The sequence below is a fragment of the Juglans microcarpa x Juglans regia genome, chromosome 1D (assembly GCF_004785595.1).
Source record: "Juglans microcarpa x Juglans regia isolate MS1-56 chromosome 1D, Jm3101_v1.0, whole genome shotgun sequence".
Taxonomy (NCBI): Eukaryota; Viridiplantae; Streptophyta; class Magnoliopsida; order Fagales; family Juglandaceae; genus Juglans; species Juglans microcarpa x Juglans regia.
In genome coordinates, this window is record NC_054594.1 from 35,041,361 (window position 1) to 35,065,531 (window position 24,171).

At 39.9% G+C, this 24,171-nt stretch overlaps 1 protein-coding gene across 1 annotated transcript; it reads left to right on the forward strand.

The window, feature by feature from the left end:
* Positions 1 to 6,424: 6,424 nt before the first annotated feature.
* On the forward strand, positions 6,425 to 11,178 carry LOC121246978 (pentatricopeptide repeat-containing protein At4g14820). The gene is made up of 3 exons (XM_041145312.1): positions 6,425 to 6,463; positions 8,313 to 8,896; positions 9,515 to 11,178. The coding sequence occupies exons 1-3, from the start codon at positions 6,425 to 6,427 to the stop codon at positions 11,106 to 11,108; spliced, it is 2,217 nt and encodes a 738-aa protein (XP_041001246.1). The 3' UTR covers positions 11,109 to 11,178.
* Positions 11,179 to 24,171: the final 12,993 nt, after the last annotated feature.

The following is a 24,171-nucleotide window of genomic DNA, read 5'->3' on the forward strand; positions in this document are numbered from 1 at the left end:
TTTGTATTCCATTATGTGTATAAATAGGAGTGAACAGAGCCTGCAAAGATGTATGGGAAAAACTTACGTAATGAAAAGCAGAGTTTTCTTTTCAATAGTTCTCTCTATGGCTTTTCATCAAACACTCTGTGTGCGTTACTAGGCTGAGCTCTTGTTTGTTCGTTTATGGTATCACGAGCCCATAGGACCAACGTCCACTCGATATAGCCATGGCGAATCCAGAAAAATCAGAAAAAATTTCTTCCCACCCAAAGCTTATCAACTCGTCCACCCATTTTATTATGATCAAGCTTACATTGGAGAATTTTCTCCTATGGAAAGCACAAATCATGCCCTTCCTCAAGGGACATAAGCTCTTTGACTATGTGAATGGTACTCTATCAATGCTGTCTCCCATGGTCAATGGTTCTGTGAATCCCGAACATACCTCATGGGTTTTACAGGATCAGCTCATAATGTCAGCCATTAACGCCTCCCTCTCTGATGCCGTGTTAGCTCAGGTTCTCTCTTGCACCACGTCGCATGAAATATGGTCCACCCTGAACAATCTGTTCTCAGCCCAATCAACGGCTCATGTTATGCAAACCAAGTATCAGCTTGTAACTTTGAAGAAAGGCTCGGATTCCATTACCGAGTACTTTCACAAAGCTACTTCTCTGGCTGCTACTCTTGGGGCTGCTGGTCAACCTATTCCTACCTCAGAATTTACTGTCTACCAGTTGGCTGGTCTGGGTTCAGATTATGAGTCCCTTGTGACCTCCTTAACCACTCGACCAGACCCTCTCTCCACCTCATAAATTTACAGCTATCTGTTAAATCATGAGTCTCGGCTCAATCATCAGACCAACTCTCTGCTATCTAACACCCCCCTTGCTGCGCGTAACACCACCACAAATACCCCTCACTCTCAAAATGTTTTTTCTAGTCATGAGCGTGACAGCTTCTCCCTTAGGCGACGTGGTCGTAACATCCATCGAGGGTGCAACTCCATGCCTTCCAATCGCACTACCCCTCGCTCTACTTGTCAAGTTTGTCAGAAACCTGGGCATACAGCTATTAGCTGTTACCATCGCTTTAATCAAGCTTATCAAAGCCCTCCATCCTCATCCTTTTCCGCCAACTTCACTACTACGTCCCATGTCCCCTCCTCCAATGCTTGGTTTCCAGACACAGTTGCAACAAGCCATTTCACATCTAATTTCTCTAACCTTAATTTGGATGCTGCAGTTTATCAGGGCCCCGACCAAGTCAGCATTGGCTCTGCTAATTTAAACTTTTCTTCTGGCAATTTTCTTCTTCGTCAACTTCTTCGTGTTCCTTTAATTACTCGCAACTTACTTTCAGTTCGTCAATTTTGTATAGATAATGCTGTCTACTTTGAGTTTCACTCTCATTCTTTTTTTGTGAAGGATTCGCAAACCCGGGAGGCACTTCTTCAAGGACATGTTAGGAACGGTCTCTATGAACTACTTGTTGATGCTTCGGTGTCTTCTCCATCCTCTCCTGTGTCTCCACAAGCGTGTCTTAGTGAAAGAACCTCTGCTCAAACGTGGCATTTCCGTCTTGGTCACCCGTCTTCTCGCATTACTTCTTTTACTATTAATCAATTTCATCTTCCTACTACAACCAGTTCCACATCTCCTCCGCTTTGTACTGCTTGTCCACAAGCAAAAATACATGCTCTCCCTCACCCCCCTTCATCCTCTAAATCCTTATCACCTTTTTTTTCTTTGATTTTTGGATGTATGGGGACCGGCGCCTGTGCCCTCCTTCACTGGTCGTAAGTATTATCTAAGCATAGTTGATAATTTTTCTAAATATATTTGGCTTTTTCCTCTCCAATCCAAATCAGATGTCTCTACTATTGTCTTGGCTTTTCTCACTTACATTGTTACATTTTTTTCTTCAAAAGTCATCTCTGTCCAAACAAATAATGGGGGTGAGTTTCACGCACTAAAACAAAATTTTCAATCCAAAGGTATTACTCACCGGCTTTCTTGCCCATATTCTCATGAGCAAAATGGCACGGTTGAACGACGTCATCGTCAAATAGTTGAAACAGGGCTGTCCTTACTAGCCCATGCCTCTGTTCCACAAAAATACTGGGCCGAGGCATTTCAAACGGCTGTTTATTTAATCAACCGGCACCCCACTCCAATTTTAAAAAATTCCTCCCCTTTTCAGACTCTATTTAAACAGTCCCCTGATTATAAATTTTTACGGACCTTTGGATGTCTTTGTTGGCCCAATTTAAGGCCCTATAATAGACACAAAATGGATCTTAGATCCAAGCCATGTGTCTTTATGGGCTACAACCCTGATCATAAAGGGTACCTCTGCCTCCACATCCTCACGGGTCGGATTTATACATCTCAGGATGTTCAGTTTCACGAAACTGTCTTCCCCTTTTCCCATCTTCTACTTCCAACCATACGGCCCCAGCTCACATTCCCCTTCCAAATCCTACCTTAACTCTCTCGACTGGGCCTTCTCCTCAACCTATCTCAACTACCCAGCCCAATCCTGAACGTCCAGCTCTCAATATGCCCAACCCGCAGCCCAATCCCGAACGTCCAGCTCTCAATATGCCCAACCTGCAGCCTAGCCCTCACTCAATTAGGTCATCGCCGCTCGACTTCTCTGCGCCTTCTCCTTCATCCTCATCCTCTTCATCTCAACTTCAACCACACCACTCCATGGTCACCCGGTCTAAAAACAACATTCACTGCCCATTCAAAGAACCGATGGAACTGTCACTTGGCCCCCTCCCAAATCTTCTCTGCATCTCACGATTGCCGAACCTCCCTCCATTCCCGAAGAGCCTTCTTCATTTATTGAAGCCTCTAAACACCATCAATGGCTCGAAGCCATGTCCTTTAAGTTTCATGCTCTGTTGTCCAACAAGACTTGGGACTTAGTTCCGCCTACTCCCTCTCTGAACGTGCTCGGCTCCAAATGCGTATTAAAAACCAAACGAAGGGCCGATGGGACTCTTGAACGCCATAAGGCTCGCCTTGTGGCCAAGGGGTTCCATCAACAACCTGGTGTTGGCTTCTCTGAAACATATAGTCCCGTAGTCAAGCCAGTCATGATTCGCCTCCTTCTCTCCATTGTTGTATCATCTGGATGGCCACTGCATCAGTTAGATGTTCAAAACGCGTTCCTTCATGGTGATCTAGAAGAAGATGTCTTCATGCGACAGCCACCGGGGTTTGTTAATCCGGACTTTCCACACCATGTATGTAAGTTGCGAAAATTCCTTTATGGTCTTAAACAAGCTCCTAGGGCTTGGTTCTCTAACCTGAGCAATAAACTTGTGTCACTTGGTTTTATTGGCTCGAAGTCAGATTCATCGTTGTTCAGTTTTTCAACTGCTAGTGATTCAGTCTATGTGTTAGTATATGTAGATGATATTATTGTGACTGGGTCAAACCATGCTCTTATATCTGATTGCATTACTGCTTTACGTAGCTCCTTTCCAATTAAGGATCTAGGTTCATTACATTATTTTCTAGGGATTGAAATCACTAGGACATCTCATGGTCTGTTTATGTCACAGTCCAAATACACTTCTGATCTTCTTGTCAAAACTAATATGCATAACTCCAAGCCAATGGCTTCGCCTATGTCATCCTCATTGAAACTCAAGGTCGTTGATGGGTCGTCTTTTAAGGATCCTCAGTTGTATCGCAGTGTTGTAGGGAGTCTGCAGTATTTAGCCTTTTCTTGTCCTGACATCTCATTTGCAGTGAATAAAGTTTGTCAATATATGCACTGTCATAGACTTCCTCATTGGCAAGCTGTCAAACGCATCTTGCGTTATTTACGTCTCACCTCTCACCTTGGTCTTTATTTCTCTAACAAATCTTCATTTAATCTGTTTGCCTTTGCTGATGCTGATTGGGTTGGTTGCCCGGATGACCGCAAATCCACCGGAGGTTATTGTATATTTTTCGGTTCCCATCTTGTGTCTTGGGGCTCCAAAAAGCAACCCATCATAGCACGTTCCTCAACTGAAGCTGAATACAAGTCCGTGGCCAACACCACCTGTGAAATTCTATGCCTTCAATCTCTACTCAGTGAGCTGGGCATTTTCCCTTCCCGAACCACCCATCCTTTGATGTGACAACTTAGGGGCCACTTACTTGTCAGTAAATCCGGTCCTCCACTCTCGCACAAAGCATGTTGCTCTTGATTATCACTTTGTGCGCGATAGAGTTGCTGCTAAGACACTCAAGGTCTCATTTATTTCAAGCAAAGAGCAAATTGCCGACATTCTTACAAAACCATTATCTACAGCTCGGTTCAACACTCTTCGATCAAGCCTCACCATCTCTCCGGTGCCGCTTGAATCAAGGGGGGCTATTAAGGCAAGCGTTCCACTACATCCACCAGAGGCTGCAAGCGTTCCACTACATCCACCAGCTGGCTGAAATATTTCTCTACAGGAAAGCATCACGCACAAGAGGGTAAATGTGTGCTGTAACCGAATGTCCCATCTGTCCTATTCTGATGTACTGAGTCTGACAATGAATTTGTATTCCATTATGTGTATAGGAGTGAACAGAGCCTACAAAGATGTATGGGAAAAACTTACGTAATGAAAAGCAGAGTTTTCTTTTCAATAGTTCTCTCTATGGCTTTCCATCAAACACTCTGTGTGCGTTATTAGGCTGAGCTCTTGTTTGTTCGTTTAATGAATATAAACAGTCGTAGATGATTCAACACTTTTAAGCCTTGGTTCAGTTGCTTGGTTAGCAAATCCTACAGTGTTGTACTATAAAATTCCCACATGTAATAAATAATGATACTAATCTGCAATGCGTCAAGGATGATCTCCTTTCTGTGAATTTATCCTCCACATCTCATTAAAATAAACAAACGCTTTTTAATATATCATATCCTCGTGAGATCTAACAGAAAACAAATAATATTATAGAAACGACACCTACCCCACGATGTTTACAAGTGACAGGGGCAGAATGATGCGTGTAGGGTAATTTTATAGCAGCTACAACAGTAGGTGAGAAATTACATTCTGAAGCCTAGTGCACTTTCTACTCTCATTTGATAACTCGAATAACACATTTCTAGCCTTGCCAGTACATGAAAAATGATGATCTCCATTTAACTTGAAATGACTGGGTTTTGTATAGTGTAAAACCCAGAAATTCCACATTTCATTTGCTGGGTTAATCTTAATTCCATCTAAAATAAATAACTTTTCTAATGACATAAGTAATGAGAATTTATCTTGAGGCATACATTAGTGTTATTATGAACAACAAAGAGGCCTAAATCACATGTAGCATAAACTGCCACTACCAAATTTATATCTTTACATCAGTATAAAAGAAAAGAAAAATTCTCCATACAGTTTACCTCTCTCTGTTTCAGACGTTTTGAGTGAAAAAGCAGAGAAGTAGAGCTTCAAATCACCATTTCCATCTTTGAATCAAAACCACTACTTCCCAACTTCGAAAATAATAGAAAAGAATCATGTATTAAGGAACTAACAAGTAGTTTTGTTTACTCCCTTGATTCTGATATAAATGCAAAAGCAGACTTCCTAGTCAGTATCATATATCAATTCCTCGTCAAGAAGGAAACACAACTAGTCAGATCATTTCCTAAACTCCCATGAAACACAACCAGGGTAAACCATAATTGAAAAACAAACGTTCAACTTCATCAATCATCAGACATGTTCAAGCTCCAGCTAATCAGATTCTTCAACTAAAATAAAACAAAATAAACCCCCATTGTTTAAACCTGGCATAAACACTTCAACAAACCCAAAACTCAATGATCTAAGCACAAATTCAGACTGTAAATTTTTTTTACAGAAAATAAAGTTTGCATGTAGATCTGAAGCAAATATCATGGTAAATCAAGAAAATCCAAAACCAAGAAATCGCAAAAATATATCAACGGCAAGCAACAACAACAGAACCAAATTCTTTTCTTCAAAAATAAGAACCTTATTTTTCCATCCCAAGTCAGATAAACTCTTACCCGGTAGGAGCGAGTCCTGGGAGCCGTGGTGGTGGAGGTATGGCGGCAACGACATCTCTTGGCAGTTTCAGTGATGTAAGTCTGAGGCTTCTGGTGTTTGAAAGAGGTGCCTTTCCTCGATTTGGGGAATTTACCTTTATAGACCATTTTTGCATACAACAACCCCGTCAACAGTGGAGATAAGGGTCTACAATTGCAAACTCCTGCGAAGCAAGGGCTTGAATGGCAGACGACAGTGGGCTTCTGAGTTGACGATGCACGGTAGGGAGGGTTTTGGCCAGGTCAGCCGCAGAGATTCTTCTGGCAATGTGTATTTGGGCAGAGATTCGCACGGCTTCAATCGCTTCATCAGATTAGCTCATTTCGTGATTTAGCAAGCCAGTCGCATCCCTCTTGGTGATTATTCGAAATGGCGTTGATGGTGGATCTCTTTGCGTCTGTCGAACGGGTTGGCAGTTTCAGAAGGCCTCGCTGTTAACGGTCAAAGGAGGAGTTTGAGATGATAATGGGGCTCGACGGGGCAGTAAAGTTTGGAGGAAGGGTAGGGACTGTGGAGTACCGTTGGTGGAGTAACCTGGGAGGGACAGACAATTCACTGAAAAGCTGTCTGTAATGTCATGTCTGTGAACAGTTGCAACACAAATTTCAAACCCATGAGATTTCTGTGTTTTATTATGTATGTTTGGAAGTGGTATCTCATCTCTGTATGAGATTTGGGATGAAATCTTGTCATATCTTTGCCCCCAAACCTAACGTTCCTTGCAACACAATTTTTTTTGTGTGATTGTATTTTTCTAATGGGTTAGTCAATGTAATGAAATTGTAATTTCTCTTTGTTCGGAGAGAGGATAACGGTAGGGAGAGAGGGTCACAACAATGACAGAATGGGTCTTTGGTTTCATGTAGGAGGGAAGGAGATATCGGAGAGGGGACGAGAGAATGGGTAGGAAGGTGACGAAGAAAATGCATTGATACTTTGCATCAACCAATCAATGTTAGCAGCAACCAATCAATGTTAGCATGACATACTATGCCACCACACGCCGATCTATGCATATAGTTAGAAAAAAAAATCTATTTATCATTTTTTTATATTTTATCATATTTTTCCCATGTTTGCGAGCAAGATTGTGTTGAAAAATTATGAAATTTTTCAAAATTTTTTTACGTATATTTTATTAAAATTTGAAAAAGGATATAGTCCATTCAAAATATACAATTGAAAGAGATTTTTTTTCTGAGAACTCTTGTAGAGATATATGAAAATTTAAATTAGTTTTTGTTTACTCTCTTTGACTATAAGAAATGTTTATCTCATCTTATTTTATTTTATAATTATAATTATTTCAAATTTTTACATAAAACATAATAAAAAAATTTAATTTTTTCAAATTTTAAAAAAAAATTATATTAAAAAAATAATATTTTATTCAATTTTTAATTTTCATCTCAACTTACTATCCAAACTATAAAAATTTTGAGCAGTATTTAAAAACTCTTCTTTCCCATTCATGACCTCTACACCTCATTTGTTTCCAGAAATTATCTCAACTCATTTAATATAATCACTACAATTTTTTTCAAACTTTCAAATAAAATATAATAAATAATACAATTTTTTCAAATCTTAAAACAAAAATTATATTTCAACAATATTTTAAATTTATAATATTTTTATTTAATTTTCATCTCAACGCACTATCTAAACCAGGCTTGGAATTTCTTGAAATTTACAGAAAAATAAACACAAAATCCTACAACATTTATTATTTACAGTCGTAGGGTGAGTAAATGTTGTGCAATTTTTTAAAAAAATATGTAAATACGAGACTCACATGATAATAAAAAAATTTAATAGTTGATTCCACTCTTTTTTTAAAAAAAAATTGTACACTCCACGACTATATCTAATATTACTAAAAAAAAAAAACATTGAATAGTAAGTTTTTTTTTACCTTTCGTATTTTATGTCCGTGTAATCAGTCTGTGTTTCAAATATTTTCTATATTCCTTTTAGAATTATTCTCATACCACAAAACATACATAACTTTTTTAATTTTTTTTTTTTTATCTTATATCATTTTCGTTTTATAATATTATTCTCAAAAAATTGCTGCTATGCTGAGAACAGTGAGAACGGAGATATAAACGGTAGTAGTTGTGCTTTCCTTCCCCACCAAGAAGGCCACGAGTTCCAAGAATCAGTATTCATCTGCGTCTAACGAAACAAAAGCTGAACATGCACTGAGAATATTGTTTCCAGAAAGTATTTCCCTCCATTACCTACCTACCTATAGAACATCACCCATGTCAAGCATGGCCCAGACACCCTTAGCCCTCCCTCCCATCCCACCACCACCCTCTTCAATGCTCTCGAGTCCTCCACCACCCTCGCCCACCTCAAACAAGTTCACGCCCAAATCCTCCGCCGCTCCAATCACCACCGCGGCTCCAATTCCCTCCTCCTTCAACTTGTTCTCTCCTCTTGTGCACACTCCTCCAGCCTCGACTACGCCCTCGCTGTCTTCAGCCACATTCCAAGGCCCGACACCCGCCTATCCAACAAGTTCTTGCGCGAGTTGTCGCGGAGCGCCGACCCCGAGAAGGCCCTCCTCGTGTATGAGTGGATGAGGAGGGAGGGACTTAGTTTGGACAGGTTCAGCTTCCCGCCATTGCTGAAGGCGGTGTCGAGAGCTTCGGATCTGGTCCTGGGGATGGAGATTCATGGGCTAGCGTCGAAGTTGGGTTTCAGTTCGGACCCGTTTGTGCAGACTGGTTTGGTTAGGATGTATGCTGTGTTTGGGCAGATAATGGAAGCGAGATTGGTGTTCGATAAAATGCCTCACCGGGACGTCGTTGCATGGAGCATTATGATTGTTGGGTATGGCTATTGCCGGTATCTTTAATTGATAGAAACGTTAGTACTTGTTTTTTCCCCAAACTCCGATTTGAATTGCTTTGAGATGCATCGGTGACTGTTTTGGCTTATTTTGGACGCATTTTGCAGAAGCAAGGGAACATAAATGTTGGGAGAAATGCACTTGCTAGATGAAAGTTCCAGGAAAACGACAACAGAGTTAAGGAAACATTAAAAAAAGTTAGTGGTGATGGAAAGCATTAGAAAATAATACATAGTCATGTCACAACTGCATGTGAATAGAGTAGGCCACTGCATTACTGCCTCTAATGTCACCGCTGGCACCACCACCATCACCACGACCTGAACTTCTACCCTCATTGCTTCATCACATTCTCCTCTAGGGGTATCTGTTATCTTATGAAACGTTAATTTTCTAAAGTGAACATGAATTTTGACACAAAAACTTATTCGCAACCAAATGGGGAGTCACTCCACCTAGAGAGTGGTCAGTTATGAAATTTACGTTTTCTTTTTGAAGTTTTCACACTTTTGAGGAAAGTCGTAGGTGAAGAAATTTTAGTTCAAGAAATTTCTTCTTATTTTCTTTGAAAATGCTGACCTTGTACCATTTGCAAACAGGTACTCCCAGAGTGGTCTTTTGGATGACGCATTGAAACTATTTGATGAGATGAAGGCATCTAATGTGGAACCAGATGAGATTGTTCTTTCTACAATTGTTTCTGCCTGCGGCCGCAGTGGAAATTTAAGCTATGGGAAAGCGATCCATGAGTTCATCACTAAAAATAATATTGTTGCTGACCAACATTTACAGAGTGCTCTTGTTACCATGTATTCAAGTTGTGGATCTATGGATTTGGCTCAGGAACTGTTCGACAAGATGTCACCAAAAAACTTAATTATTTCTACTGCCATGGTTTCTGCATATTCAAAGGTCGGACGCGTTGAAGATGCTCGCATGATTTTTAATGAAACAGATGAGAAGGACTTGGTATGTTGGAGTGCGATGATATCTGGTTATGCTGAGAGTGATCGTCCTCAAGAAGCTCTTAAATTATTCCATGAAATGCAAGCGTTAGGAATACAACCTGATGAAGTCACCATGTTGAGTGTCATCTCAGCTTGTGCTCATCTTGGTGGATTGGACCATGCCAAATGGATCCATTTATATGTTGACAAGAATGGATTTGGTGGAGCTTTGCCTGTTAACAATGCTCTTGTTGATATGTACGCTAAATGCGGCTGCTTGGAAAGAGCAAGATGGGTATTTGAGAAGATGCCAAGAAAAAATGTGATATCTTGGACCAGTATGATCAGTGCCTTTGCCATGCATGGAGATGCTAGCAATGCACTAAGCTTCTTCTATCAAATGAAAGATACAGAAATTGAACCTAACGGGATTACATTTATTGGGGCACTTTATGCTTGTAGCCATGTGGGGCTAGTCAAAGAGGGTCGGAAAATCTTTTCATCCATGATTAATGAGCACAACATCACTCCCAAACATGAGCACTATGGTTGCATGGTTGATCTCTTTGGCCGTGCCAATCTCTTGAGGGAGGCTCTTGAGGTTATAGAGACAATGCCTTTGGCACCTAATGTTGTCATTTGGGGATCCTTAATGGCTGCTTGCCGTATTCATGGTGAAACTGAATTAGGAGAATTTGCGGCCAAACGGCTTCTTGAGCTAGATCCAGATCATGATGGGGCGCATGTGTTCTTATCAAACATTTATGCTAAAGAAAGAAGATGGGAAGATGTTGGAGAGGTGAGGAGATTAATGAAATATAAAGGTATTTCTAAGGAAAGGGGATGTAGTCGGATAGAATTAAACAATGAGGTACATGAATTTTTTATGGCAGATAGAAATCATAAACGGACAAATCAGATCTATGAGAAATTAGACGAGGTGGTTAGTGAGTTGAAATTGGTTGGTTATGTTCCAAATACCTGTAACATTCTGGTTGATTTAGAAGAGGAAGAAAAGAAAGAAGTGGTTCTCTGTCATAGTGAGAAGTTGGCAGTATGTTATGGACTAATGAGTGATCCGAAAGGGAGGTGCATTCGCATAGTGAAGAATCTTAGGATTTGTGAGGACTGCCATACTTTTATGAAGTTGGTTTCAAAAGTTTATGAGAGAGAGATTGTTGTCAGAGATAGGACGAGATTTCACCATTACAAGAATGGTGCCTGTTCTTGTAAAGAGTATTGGTAACCAGATGCTTTTTTGCAAGACTGTTTCATATAGTTGAAGTGAAACTCCTAAATGCTACAAATTTTAGCGAGCTGTATTGTGTACATTAATCCTACGGTTTACATAGACAAAATTTGAATGTGATCCCTAGAATGGGAAAATCAATTATTTGAAGTTGAGGACATTGGTTTCTTGCAATTAAATAAAACCATGAGAGGCAACGAACTCCTAACTAAATTGCACTGGCGAATAAACAAAACCATGATGTTAAGATATATTGTTTTGATAAGAGATCTATTAGGAATGATAATAGAAAACTAAGCAAAAAGTGGAATTAATCACACAAGTCACAAGGATTACGTGGTTCAACATGTATGCATCCACAAAAAACCTTAGTTAGCTAGTTAGGTTGAATTAGTAAACCCTAATTAGCCGGTTATGTCGAACTAGTAAACCCTAGTCAGCGGATCAAGTTGGATCAAGTCTTCGCTCCATCGCCCAAGTCTCATTAAAAAAAAAACTTCAAACAAATCCGTGTTGGGTCAGATCATCAAACTGGACCGCACACAAACAAAACCAGGTTCCACACAAAAGAAGCCCAACAATTCTCCCACATGGAGATTGGTACAATCGCAAGTATCAACCACCTACCTCCGAAACTGAAACCTCCACCCCTGCAACTTATAGCTCTTGTCCTTAGACTAGAAGACCAATTGAAGTTGCGTACAATTTCATCTCAAGTATAACACCATTAGTCAACATATATGTAAGGTTCTTGTTTCCACAAAGCTTCTCAAGTATCAACTGGTCATCATCAATAAGATATCAAATAAAATGATGTCTAATCTAAATATGTTTGATCATGGAATGAAATGCTAGATTGTTTGCAATGAATATGGCACCTGGCTATCTCTTGCCAACACCTCCAAGAAACTCTGTAACCAAATCATTTTCTTTGATGCTTAAGATACAACAACATACTTGGTTTTTGTGGTACATAGAACAACAATCTTTTGTAAGTTTGAAGCCCCAAGACACAACAGTACCACCCAAAGTGTAAATAAAACATGTAGTACTCTTCCAGCTATCAATATCTGTAACATACGGATCGTCAAATTAGGGCATAAAATAGTTTTAGTCTATTTATTTAATTTTAGTCTAGTTATTATTCATTTATTAAACTTGTCATTACTATTTATCGAATAGTATTAGTATTATTTAAGGGATAAATGTAGGTAAATTATCAATTTAGATTTTGCTAAGTTTTTGAATCTTAAATCAATGAACGAGTCTCGTGTAACACCCCGCATTTTAGTGTATTTTTACTAAAGGATTATTTTTATTTATTTAAAAATTTATTCTCTTATTTTAAAATTGGTTGGATTTTTAATGAGTTTATTTCTATGATTTTAATTTGGTGAAAATTATTTTTATGTACTTTCTTAATATTTATTTATTGTTATGCATTTAAATTGCTTTTATTATTTATTTAATTACTGTGGGATTTAATTATTTCAATTTGACTTTACCATTACGTTTAAATTATTTTATTTAACTTGAGGTTTTGAAATCGTCTCCGTTGGATCATTTTTGTGACCCAAGTTATGAGGATTGGACCTCATTTCTTTTCCCTCTATTTTTCTTTCCTCTCATTTTCTTTTCTTTCTTTTCTTTTTTTTCTTTTTTTCTTTTCTTTCCTCCTTATTTCCCCTCCCCGCGCGCGGACCCATCTCCCTCTCCCTCCCTCTCTCTCCGTCCGTTCTTCCTCTCCCCCAGCCCGCCGCCGTGCGCCGGCGGTGGTCGACACCGCTCGGCTCCCCAGCTCCCCCAGCCACCGGCGACGCCACACCTCTGTTTCCAGCTCCATTCGCGCCGCCGTTAGCCACCACGAGCCCATGGAAGCCGCGACACTCTTTCCGCCGCTGCGCCGCCGTTGCACCACCATTGGCCACCATTTTCACACCACTTCATTCTCGACCTCTTGGCAACCCATTGGACCCAACCCCAGCTCCGATCCGCCACCGGTGAAGCTCCACCATCTACATTTTCGATTTGGGCATTTTGGTATTCTACCGCCCATTTCGCCGCCACCCATGGCAAACCACCACCACCACTAGCTTCACCGACCTCCCTAGGCCCTACCCTATCAATCTTGGGTCTTCGTTTGCCTCCGTTTGAAAGTTGGTATTGTGACCCACGGCCACAGTATATTTTACACTGTGGTGTTGCTCAAACGTCGCATTTTTCAACTTCGTGTTCCTCGAAAAATTATTATATAGCATTGTAAGTATTTCTCCAAAGAACTTTCGTAATTTAAATATATTTTTGCACTAACCCATTTCACTGTATTTTTTGACATGCCGGACTGAGTCCGAGGAGTTCGGGGGTCGGATGGATTTGTGATTGGAGTTGTTTGGTTGGATTTGATTGGATTGGTAATTGTTGGTTTGGATATTGTGTTGGTACATGTGCATTTCATTATTTCATGCATGATCATGTTTGTAAAAGAAAACTGAGTTTTCGTGTATTGCATTCATGTTCATGTGTTTATGAAAACTGGGTTTTCATGTGAGAATGGATTTTTGGTGCGTGTGTATCACGACCCCAAGCCGAGATGGGGCATTAACTCAGTGGAGCTCCTCTGGTTACTCGGGAGCGGAATATACTGAGTAACGTCCCCTGGATTGTCGCCGGGCGATAATGGGATCGGACGAGATGGTCTCGTGCCGACTCTGTGGTCCTTCTGCTGGTGGGGACTAGAGGATGTCTGGCCACGTACGCGCTGGGCGCGGAACTGGGCATCGCTCGTTGCGTAGTGTGTGTGCTTGGCCATGTACGCGCTGGGGGCGGAACTGAGCATCGCTACGAAGCCAGGACGTGCGGATGGTCCATAGGGGAGGCCATGGTGCATATGGAAATAATGCATGGTGCATTTGGAATTATTTCACTATTTTCTGGGAAAATAGTGCGAGTTGGTTTTTGGGTAAATCATTTTCTGGGAAAATGTTTTACGGATATTTTGGGCCAAAATGGGATTTTGGCGTGTGTTGGAAAATTATCATTTTCGGGGAAAATGATGTTTTGTGGAAAAATGCATATTTCATCATGTGCATGCATGTTAGTTGCATTTAATGCATTTTATATTACGTTGTTATTTTGGGTTATACTTACCTGCTATACCATTTTGTGGTAACGCAGATTTTGATGCAGATGAGGAGAATGAGGGCGAGCCTGAGGAGACGGCTCCGCCTGAGGAGTGATCTGGGATCACTCGTTTGTTTATCTGAAACTATTGTAATATATTTTATGGATTACTGTATAACTGCTATTTAAATCTTTACTGATGGTTGATTGTAAATAAATTTTGGTACTTAGTTGACTATCCGCTGCGTTATTTTATTTGTACACTGTTGCATGTACACACACTGGCACTTCGTTGGGATGTGTGACCGTGTTGTCACCATCCTGGCGTCTCGATCCCTGTGTATTTATATAAGGGGGATTGGGGGCGCCACAGGTGGTATCAGAGCAGTTCGGCTCTGGGTAAAACCACATGTCCCTTAGGATAGTACCAGAAAATTATTTTTATTATTATTTTAAAATAATAAAATTTTTGTTTAAGTGGTGTAAGTTAAGTTATTTATTTTATATTATGAGTTTATTGCTATTTTATTTTATGTTAATTGATGTTATTTGATTTATTTGATTTTATTGCTTTAATTAGTGTTTACCTCTGATTGAGTATGGTTTTATTGGCTTTATTTATTTTATTGTATAATAATTTTGTTGTTTATTTATTTTATTGTATGTCATTTTAATTTAATTGTTTTATTTTATGTCAGATTATTTTATTGCTTTATTTATTTTATTGTGAACTACTTCATTGGTTTTATACATTTTGTCGTATGTTATTTTATTTATGGAATTTTATTTTATTTTATTTTGTTCGAAATTGAAAGGCGGGTTAAGGGTTATGTTATGACAGGAAGATGGTACGACTGAGAAGGCCATTGTTAGGCTTAAACATTGGTATAGTAGGCTTGAACTCTTGGTGATTGGTTGTTTTAATATCAAGGCTTGAACATCAGGGTCTGGGTGAACTCTTTGGATTAGGTACTCAAGTTTCTGCTAAGGAGGGGAATAGTTTTTAATTGCTTAGGATAATTGAGGATTTAGGTTCCGTAGAATTTAGGTAATGAGTCTTTAGGGTAGGAGGTTGTAAGTTCAACGAATTTCAAGGTTAGATTTATAAGGAGTTCATCTAAGGTTTGAGGCCCCATAATTTTTAGAAAATAAGTTATGAGATTTAAGCTGGTAGGTTCAACAAGCAATTAAGGGATTACTTAGGTTAGAAGTTTTTGATCTTGCCGACCTCGATAAGCAATTTGATAACATTTGGGGTTTTAGAATTTACAAGTTTTTATAAGGCGAATGTTTTAGATTTAAGTTCATCGATCTTGAGGATTTCAGGAAATGATTTATATCTGGGTTAAGGTTTTAGAATTTCAGAGTTGAATGGCTGAATTAAAATAGGATTTATCTGAGTTAAGTTACTGATATGAGAATTTTTTTTAGGGGAGAATTTCTTTGGAGATGGAAGATGTTGATCTAGTTCGGTTAATAATTGTTTTTAGCTTGAGGTTACAGTGACAGATTAATGATTTAATCCATATCAATTTTAAGGATAATAGATGGTGATGATTTAAGAAATGATTCTTATTGATTTCGAGGATATAGGTTTAGTGATGGAAATGGTAATGATGATCACTTGCACATTTGGAGCATTTTTGGTTTTGGCTAAGGGTGCATGTGATCGATGCATGGTAGTGGTGAGTGTTTATGCATATTTCGGAGAGTTCAGGTCCTAGTCTCATTTTGGTTTGAAAGAAGTGGTTTTGGTAGGTGTGGAAGAGGAGTCGACACAATAGTAGTAATTTAAGAGACCTTGGCTTGGAGTTTTTGGTGAGTTGATCGAAGTGTGTAGTCGAGTGGGTTACTCAATGAAATCATGGTTGGGAATAGTTATTGAGATTAGATTCAGGAATTAATTGTGACTTGAGGTCACCTAGGAATTTAAATTTTTGAGGCTATACTTTCTTTTAGAGTTTGAGCATCTAGTTGGTTGAATGAAGGATATTGTTATTTAACTTGAAAAGAGATTGATGGGATGTCATGTATGGTGTATAAAAAGATCTTTGAAGTTGAAGCTTAGGCATCAACAGCGGATAATATGATCAAGTATGTGGGGTAATAAAGCATTAGGATCCTTGGGTGCTTTGCAATGGCTTTTGGTAGATTGAAGATTTGATCAGTATGGTTTGCCCTGAGGTTTAATAGTGATGTGCTATTGAAGGAACTAGTTGTGTTAATACTAGCTTATTGGAGTAGGAATAGGTGGGCGAGTTACCAAGGAGGTTTTGTTAATGTTTTGGTGAAGTCAATAATGGTTCGTAATGAGTTTAGTCACCGTTAGATTAGATGTTGTTCAGAATGTAGGTGATTAGCTTTTGGGTTTAGGTTGTTAGGTAGGAGTTTATAGGTGCTCTTATTGGTTGGTCGGATTGGAATTGATTCTTTTAAAGTATGTTTCTTATCTTAGAGGAGATGAGTGTATTTTGGGTTAAAGTTGCTTATTTTTTTATTTGAGATGTTGAGGTTGTTTGATATTGATTTTCTGTCAATGATCATGGGTGTATTTTATGGAATTTGATTTTGATCAAGGCAGTTGGAGTTAATTGAGGAATTTGAGTTATAACTCGTGGTTTTGGGAGAAAGTATTTTTTTTACCAAATTGTGATAAGGGTTTTGGTTAGTAGGAATGGAGCCACCTTGTACTCGATTGTGTTAGTTTCATGAGGACGTAAGTTTTATGCATGTGGCGAATATCAGAGTGCGCAGCAGAAGCGTGGTATTTTTGTTGTAGTCAGGAGTTCAAATTGTACTGATTTGAATAATTAATGGTGACTTGAATTTTGAGAAGATACTTGTAATTGAAGTTTAGTTCGGCGTATCACCCCCAAACGGACGACCAATCAGAGCATACTATTCAGACTCTGGAGGATATGTTGCGGTCTTGTGTCATGGAATTCCCAGGAAGTTGGGAGAATCACTTACCGCTTATTGAGTTCTCTTATAATAACAGTTTTCATTCCTCCATTCAGATGGCCCCGTATGAAGTTTTGTATGGAAGGAAGTGTAGATCGCCCTTGTGTTGGGATAAAGTTGGCGAGAGCAAATTGTTTGGGCCTGAGATAATTCAAGAAATGAAGGATCAAGTTCAGTTTATAAGGACTAAAATGGCGGAAGCGCAAAATCGCCAGAAGAGTTATGCAGATATAAGAAGAAGAGACTTATCCTTTGAAGTAGGTGATTGAGTTTATCTTAAAGTCTCTCCTATGAAAGGCGTTAAGCGCTTTGGTAAGAAAGGAAAGCTTAGTCCTAGATATGTCGGCCATTTTCAGATCGTAGAGAAAGTTGGGTTTGTTGCTTATAGAGTGGCCTTGCCGGACAATTTTGGTGGTATGTTCTTAGTCTGCTCTTAGTTGAATCTTATTCTTGTCTTAGTCTTAATGTTGACCTTGCCAATTTCGAGGACGAAATTTTATTTAAGGGGGGAGGATGTAACACCCCGCATTTTAGTGTATTTTTACTAAAGGATTATTTTTATTTATTTAAAAATTTATTCTTTTATTTTAAAATTGGTTGGATTTTTAATGAGTTTATTTCTATGATTTTAATTTGGTGAAAATTATTTTTATGTGTTTTCTTAATATTTATTTATTGTTATGCATTTAAATTGCTTTTATTATTTATTTAATTACTGTGGGATTTAATTATTTCAATTTGACTTTACCATTACGTTTAAATTATTTTATTTAACTTGAGGTTTTGAAATCGTCTCCGTTGGATCATTTTTGTGACCCAAGTTATGAGGATTGTACCTCATTTCTTTTCCCTCTATTTTTCTTTCCTCTCATTTTCTTTTCTTTCTTTTCTTTTTTTTCTTTTTTTCTTTTCTTTCCTCCTTATTTCCCCTCCCCGCGCGCGGACCCATCTCCCTCTCCCTCCCTCTCTCTCCGTCCGTTCTTCCTCTCCCCCAGCCCGCCGCCGTGTGCCGGCGGTGGTCGACACCGCCCGGCTCCCCAGCTCCCCCAGCCACCGGCGACGCCACACCTCCGTTTCCAGCTCCATTCGCGCCGCCGTTAGCCATCACGAGCCCATGGAAGCCGCGGCACTCTTTCCGCCGCTGCGCCGCCGTTGCACCACCATTGGCCACCATCTTCACACCACTTCATCCTCGACCTCTTGGCAACCCATTGGACCCAACCCCAGCTCCGATCCGCCACTGGTGAAGCTCCACCATCTACATTTTCGATTTGGGCATTTTGGTATTCTACCGCCCATTTCGCCGCCACCCACGGCAAACCACCACCACCACTAGCTTCACCGACCTTCCTAGGCCCTACCCTATCAATCTTGGGTCTTCGTTTGCCTCCGTTTGAAAGTTGGTATTGTGACCCACGGCCACAGTGTATTTTACACTGTGGTGTTGCTCAAACGTCGCATTTTTCAACTTCGTGATCCTCGGAAAATTATTATATAGCATTGTAAGTATTTCTCCAAAGAACTTTCGTAATTTAAATGTATTTTTGCACTAACCCATTTCACTGTATTTTTTTGCATGCTTGACTGAGTCCGAGGAGTTCGGGGGTCGGATGGATTTGTGATTGGAGTTGTTTGGTTGGATTTGATTGGATTGGTAATTGTTGGTTTGGATATTGTGTTGGTACATGTGCATTTCATTATTTCATGCATGATCATGTTTGTAAAAGAAAATTGAGTTTTCGTGTATTGCATTCATGTTCATGTGTTTATGAAAACTGGGTTTTCATGTGAGAATGGATTTTTGGTGCGTGTGTATCACGACCCCAAGCCGAGATGGGCATTAACTCAGTGGAGCTCCTCTGGTTACTCGGGAGCGGAATATACTGAGTAATGTCCCCTGGATTGTCGCCGGGCGATAATGGGATCGGACGAGATGGTCTCGTGCCGACTCCGTGGTCCTTCTGCTGGCGGGGACTAGAGGATGTCTGGCCACGTACGCGCTGGGCGCGGAACTGGGCATCGCTCGTTGCGTAGTGTGTGTGCTTGGCCATGTACGCGCTGGGCGCGGAACTGAGCACCGCTACGAAGCCAGGACGTGCGGATGGTCCATAGGGGAGGCCATGGTGCATATGGAAATAATGCATGGTGCATTTGGAATTATTTCACTATTTTCTGGGAAAATAGTGCGAGTTGGTTTTTGGGTAAATCATTTTCTGGGAAAATGTTTTACGGATATTTTGGGCCAAAATGGGATTTTGGCGTGTGTTGGAAAATTATCATTTTCGGGAAAATGATGTTTTGTGGAAAAATGCATATTTCATCATGTGCATGCATGTTAGTTGCATTTAATGCATTTTATATTACGTTGTTATTTTGGGTTATACTTACCTGCGATACCATTTTGTGGTAACGCAGATTTTGATGCAGATGAGGAGAAGGAGGGCGAGCCTGAGGAGACGGCTCCGCCTGATGAGTGATCTGGGATCACTCGTTTGTTTATCTGAAACTATTGTAATATATTTTATGGATTACTGTATTACTGCTATTTAAATCTTTACTGATGGTTGATTGTAAATAAATTCTGGTACTTAGTTGACTATCCACTGCGTTATTTTATTTGTACACTGTTGCATGTACACACACTGGCACTTCGTTGGGATGTGTGACCGTGTTGTCACCATCCTGGCGTCTCGATCCCTGTGTATTTATATAAGGGGGATTGGGGCGCCACATCTCGCTTAAAATGTACTTCTAACTTTTATCTTAAACTCTGACCAGATAAATTTTACGTGTTTATCTTAGTCTCAAATTCTCAAGACCAATCCCGCCACCATCATCTCCATCAGAACCCATTATACACACAATTTGTGTAAATCACAACCTCTTCAAGTCCCTTCCTATTTACAAATTAATCATCAAACTCCTACGTGAAATCAAACTTTGTCAAATCTTATTTTAGCAGCCACTGTTTGACCCCAAATGAATCACGTCGTCTATATATATATATATATATTCAACCATTCTTGTGCAAATTCAACAACACAACACCATAGCCTACCTCCCTCAACCAGAGTGCATCCCAAACCTAGGGAAAAATAAATCAAAACTTTCCTTGTCACAACATCACCGTAACCTTCCCCATAGCTCCACCGAGTCTTCCTCTTCACCACTCATTTTCCGTTGCGCCACCATGACTCCCTGTTGCCAAAGCCACCATCACATTCAACCTCCTCTCTTGATGAGTCCCAAATCCGTCTCCCACAATGTCTCTGTTTCTTCAGTCCTCCTTGGCCAAGCTTTGCCGCCTAAGTCTTTGTTCTCCCTCGTATGTTTACTCTTGAGTGAAAACTGAAATAAGACCTATGTATTCCGTAAGCCTCTATGCTACTTTTATGGTTAATTTTCTGGGTTAATTCCAAAAAAAAGTAGTCCTATACAGCCTCCCCATTTTATCTACACCGCACGAATTTCTGACTTTTTTCTTTTAATTATCTCTTATTCCTATGAGTTGTACTATACAGCCTCCCCATTTTATCTATACCGCACACATTTCTGACAATTTTTATTTATTTTTATCTCTTATTCCTATTTGAACTACCTCCATTTCCCACCCCACGCATTTTCTTTCTCCCCCGTTCCCACTCCTGCATTTCCCTCCCAGCCCCCCTGTAACATCCTGTATTTTAGTGTATTTTTATTGAAGGATTATTTTTATTAATTCAAAAATTTATTCTCTTGTTTTAAAATTATCAGATATTTTTAAATGGTTTATTTTATGATCTTTAAATTGTGAAAATTAATTTGTTGTGTTTTCTTAATATTTATTATTGTGATGCATTTAAATTGTTCTTTATTATAAATTAATTGATTGTTGGACTTAATTATTTTATTATCATTTTATCATTACGTTTAAATTATTTTAATTGAGATGCTATTTTAAAATCATTTTCGTTGGATTATTTTTGTGACCCAAGATGTGGAGATTGGACCTCATTTCTTTCTCTCCATTTTTCTTTTTCCCTTTTCTTTTCTTTTCTTCCCCTGTTTCTCCCGCGCGCTGCGTCCTCCTCTCTCTCTCCCCGTGTGCTTCTCCTTCTCACCCAGCCCACCGCCGCTGCGCCGCTGTGGCCCACACCACCCCTTCCGTTCGCTTCCCCACGGGCCGGCGACCACCTCCCTCCGTTTCCAGCTCCTCCATCGCCACCGATAGCCCTCACGCCCAACACCAAGCCGCGACACCTCTTGTGCTCGCGCGCCGCCGTCGTGCCACCACCGACCACCATCTCTTCACCACTTCATCCTCGACCTCCTAACAACCCAATGGACCTAACCCCAGCTCCGATCCGTCACCGATGAAGCCTATCTATCCCCATTTCCGATTTGGACACCTTTGGCCTAAAACCACTATTTGCGCCGCCACCCACGGCAAACCACCACCACCACTGGCTTCACCGACCTCTCTAAGCCCTACCCTATCAATTTCGGATCTTAGTTTGTCTCCATTCAAAAATGGGTATTTGAGACCCACAGCCACAGTGCATTTTGCACTGTTACATTGCTGTGTCGCCACCTTTTGCACCTCTGTGATCCTTCGAAAATTATAATATAGCACTGTAAGTATTTTCCTAAAGAACTTTCGTGATTTAAATGTATTTTTGCATTAACACATATTATCTGTGAACTGGTTGGTTAGACCGGACTGAGTCCGAGGAGTTCGAGGGTCGAATAGATTGTGGACGGAGTTGTTGTGTGTTTGGTTTGCATTGTTGGTTATTGTTATGGTGTTGTTTATGTACATGATATATTGCACGCATGATCATGTTTGTAAAGGAAATTGAGTTTTCGTGTACATGCATTCATGTTCATGTGTTTCATGAAAATTGGATTTTCATGTGTTAAAGGATTTTGGGTGCGTGTGTATCACGACCCGAAGCCGAGATGAGGTATTATCTCGGTGGAGCTCCTCTGGTCACTCGGGAGCAGAATATACTGAGTGACGTCCCCTGGGTTATCGCTGGGCGACAACGGGATCGGACGAGATGGTCTCGTGTCGACTCCGTGGCCCCTCTGCTGGCGGGGGCTAGAAGATGCTTGGCCACGTACGCGCTGGGCGCAGAACTGGGCATCGCTCGTTGCGTAGTGGGTGCTTGGCCACGAACGCGCTGGGCGCGGAACTGAGCATCGCTACGAAGCCAGGACGTGCGGATGATCCCTAGGGGAGATCATGGTGCATTGGTTAATGGACTAATGGGCTGTTTTCTGGGAAAATAGCGTGTGTTGGATAAAAGGATTTTATGTGATTCATTTTCTAGGAAAATGATGTTTTATTGACTTGGGTCATTTTCTGGAAAAATGACGGATTATTGTTTTTGGGCCAAAATGAAATTTTGGCGTGTGTTAGAAAATATCTATTTTCAGGAAAAATGATATTTTTGAATCTGATGCATATTTCATCATATGCATGCATGTTGGTTGCATCAATATGTTTTTATCCCGAGAGTTGTTTGGTTTATACTTACCTGTGGTACCATTTTATGGTATCGCAGATTTTGATGCAGATGAGGATGATGAGCCTTAGCTTGGCTCCGTTGGCGGAGTGATCTGGGATTGTTCCTGTTTTTCGAGATTCGTTTTTATCGATTATTTATGTATTGCCTTTGTAATATATTTGGGATGACTGTATAACTTTTTAAGGATAATTTATTTTGAATATTTGTATTTAAAATTTTGGTACTTAGTTGACTATTATAATATCCGTTGCGACTTTTATTGTGCACCTTTGCATGTTGCACACACGTGAGCACATTTCGTTGGGATGCATGACCGTATTGTCATCATCCTGACGTCACGATTCCCTTGTTTTTGTACGTGGGAGTCGGGGCGTCACACCCCTCACGTCCCCACCCCACCGTCCCCACCCCACCGTCCCACCCCGGCATTTCCCCTCTCCCCTATGTCGTACAGAAGCCCCCCTCCTCTACGTCAGACGGAAGCTCCCAACCATCTCCCTCTCATTTTCCCCCTCCACTGCATTCGGTCGAAAGCCCCTTGCCTACACCAGTCCGTGTGAGCTCCTCCCCCACCGATAAGTTTGTTGTGTTGTGCTTCATTTAAAAATACATTTTCTGTACATGTTTGAATTTATGGCTCAACAAGTTTTTGCCTTTCCAGTTATTGGCTCCTAAACTTCTCCTTTCTTTCTTTCTAAGCTTCTCATTTCTTTCTTTAATTTATTTCATATCTTCTAAAGGAAAAGGGAAAGAAGATTTTTTAAAAGTGAAAAAGGTCAACAAAATGTCCCTCAGAACGTACTATCTGGCATTAACAATAAACCTAAGGCCTAAATTTTTTTTCTCATCGATTGAGAAACATATTGGATGAAGAAAAGTTAAGAAATCTACTTTGGTTGAGATCAGAAGCCATTAGTTTTCTGGGGAATTGAGGTTAGTGAATTTTAGTTATTTGAAAGTTCTTCAATCATTTGCTAGAAGTTGCCTCAATTGAATAATCTATGATCTAACGTATGCGAACAATAGTAAAGAACAAAAAAAAAAAATCAAATACATTGCACTTTGCACACATGGTTATTTGGCATTTTCTCCATCGCAGACCACCGTAGTCTTCTTGCTCTTTCTTTAATCAATAGTTTCCATTCCCTGTTTCCCAAGCAAAACTCCATAAAATTGTAAATTACAAGCCATTACAAGTTTTTGCCTTTCCGGTTATTGGCTTCTAAGCTTCTCCTTTCTTTCTTTCTAAGCTTCTCCTTTTTTTTCTTTAATTTATTTCATATCTTCTAAAGGGAAAGGGAAAGAAGATTTTTCAAAATAATAAAAAAATAAAGTAGAAGAAGCTTCAGTGGCTTTGCAATTAAGTAGTAATTTTCGACAACTTTTTGTTCAGTTCTAATTAGAAAATAGTATTTTGTTCACTGCCCACATTTGTCAAAAAAATCCTAATAGAAACCTTTTAAGCTTGA